The sequence below is a fragment of the Trichoderma reesei genome (genome assembly GCF_000167675.1).
Source record: "Trichoderma reesei QM6a unplaced genomic scaffold TRIREscaffold_16, whole genome shotgun sequence".
NCBI lineage: Eukaryota > Fungi > Ascomycota > Sordariomycetes > Hypocreales > Hypocreaceae > Trichoderma > Trichoderma reesei.
The window spans coordinates 491446-495203 of NW_006711163.1; the positions used below are offsets into that span (position 1 = coordinate 491446).

At 51.9% G+C, this 3758-nt stretch overlaps 1 protein-coding gene across 1 annotated transcript; it reads right to left on the reverse strand.

Annotated features, from left to right (window-relative positions):
• Positions 1 to 1652: 1652 nt before the first annotated feature.
• On the reverse strand, positions 1653 to 3522 carry TRIREDRAFT_109562 (uncharacterized protein; the record flags this gene model as incomplete). Its single annotated transcript, XM_006967266.1, has 7 exons — positions 1653 to 1815; positions 1869 to 1960; positions 2528 to 2756; positions 2891 to 2923; positions 3143 to 3178; positions 3412 to 3448; positions 3501 to 3522. The coding sequence occupies 7 exons, from the start codon at positions 3520 to 3522 to the stop codon at positions 1653 to 1655; spliced, it is 612 nt and encodes a 203-aa protein (XP_006967328.1).
• Between the last annotated feature and the right edge of the window lie 236 nt (positions 3523 to 3758).

Here is a 3758-nt window from a genome sequence, read left to right on the forward strand (position 1 = left end):
ATTCAATCATCCACACATCCATTGCATGCAGCCGTGATACCTACGATAGGCACTCTTGCTACTGCAAGAGAAGCCTTCTCGAAGACTCAACTCTTGATGATGACACACACACACACCTGGGCCACGAAACGGTTATGTGCCGTGACTGTGACGGGCGAAGCGTCATATCGTCATCCCTGGTCCCGTTCCGCGAGTCAGCCCTGGGATAGTACATCGGACGTGGGATGCTTCGTCACCAGTAGTGATAACGGTCAACCCCATCCATCCCCCTCTGCCTGCGACCAACTTGGTGTGTTATCCGCCACCCTCACAGCGTCGTCTCGTGTTTCTAGTATGTACATACATACATGCGAGGATGATTCCACCGCATTCTCCATCTCTTCATCCTGCGCCTCCTCCCAATGGAACCGCGACAAGTGTCTCCCCAACATGCTTTCGGAGCAAAGATCCAACTGAATGAAGATTCAGCATTGAAATTCGCCGTTTAAAAGCTAAAAGCACAAAAGCCGCTTGACGGCGATTCCGACCGCGCTAAAGAAAGAAAAAAGCAGGCCCCCCATCAACAAGGCACATGAAAAGCAGAGAGACGGACGGGGCATGTCGATTGTTGCAACCGCCAGACAAGTCCGTATTATTGCCAGGGGTTTCCTTACATACATACCTAGGTACTGCGCAAGGTACAGTTAGGTACATTATTCCATTACATTTACCCATGTGTGAAAAGCCCACGGCCGGGGATATCTCGCACTTGGTGAAATATTTACTCCATCCTGGAAAATAGAAATTGGGAAAATGAATTGTCGCGATATTCTTTTTTTATTTTATTTTTATTTTTGCTTTGTGTATTTTTATTCTACATCCCGGCCGAATGCCCCGGAGCAGAGCCCACCGTTTCGGACCGTCTCCGATGACTTGACATGTATTGAACGGTTCTGTAAACATGAAGCAGCCAACATCTTCTACTAAATGGTTGTCGAACAATAGATGTCGCCTCTGTGGCCAAGTGTATCAAGTCGAAGTTGTTGCCAAGCTTCCAGGTCATAATCCACGAAACCGCCACGATGCTCATCAGTGCCTGATGCCTGATCTTGGATACAAAACGCCACAGCCGGAGAGTCTTCTCTTCCTGTCAGACCACCAATTCACGTTTCACCAGATCCAGACACCCAGCCGCTCGTCTTCAAGTGAAGGAGTCTTGTCATTCTAGTCATTCGTCGCAGAGGTGAATCCTAGAAGATAATATCAAGGATTTTGCATATTTCACCGACGGGGATCCTTTCAAAAACACATGGGAAAAAGAAACGGTTAAAAAGGCCCAACATCAGAAAGGCACCGCGGACTAAGATTAAGCAGCGAGACAAGGCCCCCAGCCAGCCAGCCAGCCAGCCATCCGAATTGGCAACCCCCCCGACACACAAGGGGAGAGCACAAAACGAACCCTGGAGAATAAGACACCACGTTTTTTCTCCTCCTTCCAAAAGTGCCTCCTTTTAGCATACCGGGAGCCCATCCGGCAACCAGGGACACGCAAAAAAGGCCCCCCTTCCCCCCTTGTCGGGCATCTTGGACCCTGGCTGGCCTTGTGACTGAGTGAAGCACGAGCACGAGTGACGGGAGGGTGGGCTCCGTCATCCGCATGTGGCAGTTTAACGTTACGTGGGAATTTGATCGATGCTAGCTTGCTGACGGAAGAAGAGCTTGTTGCCGGAGCTTGGGGGTTTCGCCATTGCCTGGCCCGGAGCCGAATCACTCCTAACCCATGGAGAGATATACTGCTCCTTGCTATGCTGTCCGCACTGGGCGCACCAGTGTTGGCTGTTTGAGTGACATGTATCGCTACGAAGGCTGACTGGACACCCTCATCTTACACTTCGAATCGACTTGGGAGGCTGTTGCACTTGTCCTCTCTCATAGTACGCGAGAGAGCATCCACTCCCTTGTTTTGAACTCCAAACTCAACCTGGAGCAGTAGTTCTATGTAGTACCCAACGGAGAGTGGAAGCAGATATGCCAACACATGCGTGGCTAGCGGAAGGATACATAGCTTAGTGAGCCCATGCGTCTCTCGAAGCCGCATCGGATGCCGAGCCTCGCCATCGCTAGATAAACGGAAGAGGAACCTAGCAGGGCGGGTAAGATGTCGCCTCCTGACAGCTGCGAACCGTATCGTAAGTTCTGACGGCGCAGATCAGACTGAGCAGGGCTGATGAATGAACTCTGACTTGCCCCCCCCTGGATCGGCCCTCCAGGTGGATTCTCCCGCTCGACGACCCCTTCTAGACGTTTGCAGCAAACTGCGATTGCCCAATAGGACGGGCTCCTACATATGGCCCGCTGTTGTCGTGAAGTGTACATGTATGACTCCGGAAGTGGTATCGGCCCTGATTGGGATGCAGAATAAGCATAAGTGACTGCAGTGGTTCGACTCAAGGTGGGCTCTGAGAGGAAAAGCAGGGTCCTCACAATGATATTGAAGAGTTCGGGAATAGCTAGCCATGGTATGCGCATATGAGCGGTATTGACATACGTAAACTCCTTGACACACGAAGCAGCAACCACGACTTCGATGGCCCCGGGTTGTTGAGATGCCATTCAGCGCAGTGATTCGGGTGAGAAATTCGTCCCTGGACTCTGCAGACACCTGGTGGTTCATGCGGGCTCTTGCGAGGGCAGTTATTGAACGCTTCCATTCCCTGCGGGAGTGTTCATCTGGGTACCGAGCGTTGGAGATTGGAACCGTGCTGGCATCCAAGCTACTGAATTTGGAAAGATATCGTCAAGGTAGAGGTTGAGAAATGACCAGGGCGATATGAGACGAAGCAGAACCTCCCGAGGTGCCCTGCGTTGGAATAGCCGTCGGAAACAACAACGCCACCGGCTGCGCGCTCACCGTTCCAAGCGGTCACTTCCCAACTGATGATAACTGTGAGATCCATGCAAACTGAATTACGAGTACTATCCAGAATGACAGGGAGGCCTACCGTCGCGTCAGGAGCATCTCGGCCTCATTCTGCTCCCGCTCGCCGTGACGAGCACGCACAAAGGCAAAGCGTCCCCGCTCATGGCAGACAAAGGAATGGCCAACTGGGGATTCTTGCTCCATCAGGAAAGTCGCTCTGCATATTTGAAAGCTACTACCTACTTGACTGTTCCTTTCATGTTCCTTTCTGCTGATCTTCTAGAACACATATTAGTCTAGTCCGTGCCTGGGAACTTGGATGGGTAATATCTTATCTCGACAGATTGCCCGCCCCAGGGATCCCGTTGATCATACCCTACTGCCCCCCTCCAGAAGATACAACTCTCACGGCTTTTACTCGACAAATGCGGGTGTCCGTCAAAGCGCAGATGCTACACGGCGACCATGTGAGAAGATATGAAACGCATCATTCCCCGGAGAGGGTGACTTACTTCTCACCCACATCCACCACTCCTCCCCCCCCCCAAACTGAGCCCCAGAGATGATACGACTTCCCTAACAAGAACGACAGACAACATACAGCAGACCAGGGGGTCGGCCATTTTGCGGGGGTGGCACGAAGATCCCCGACGAAATCCGGCTAGCCTTTTGTCTTTTGTTGTCTGCTCTTGTTCCGTTCCGTCCTGTCAGCCCAGCACGATATCATCAACAGACCGGGGGGGCAAAGACAGGGGGGAGGTGAAGAACGTGGGAGAATGCATGAAACGTGCCCTTTAGACCCGCCCTCCCCCAAAAAAGACAAAAGCTTGATAGCACTTCGGCGAACCTTTTACTATCC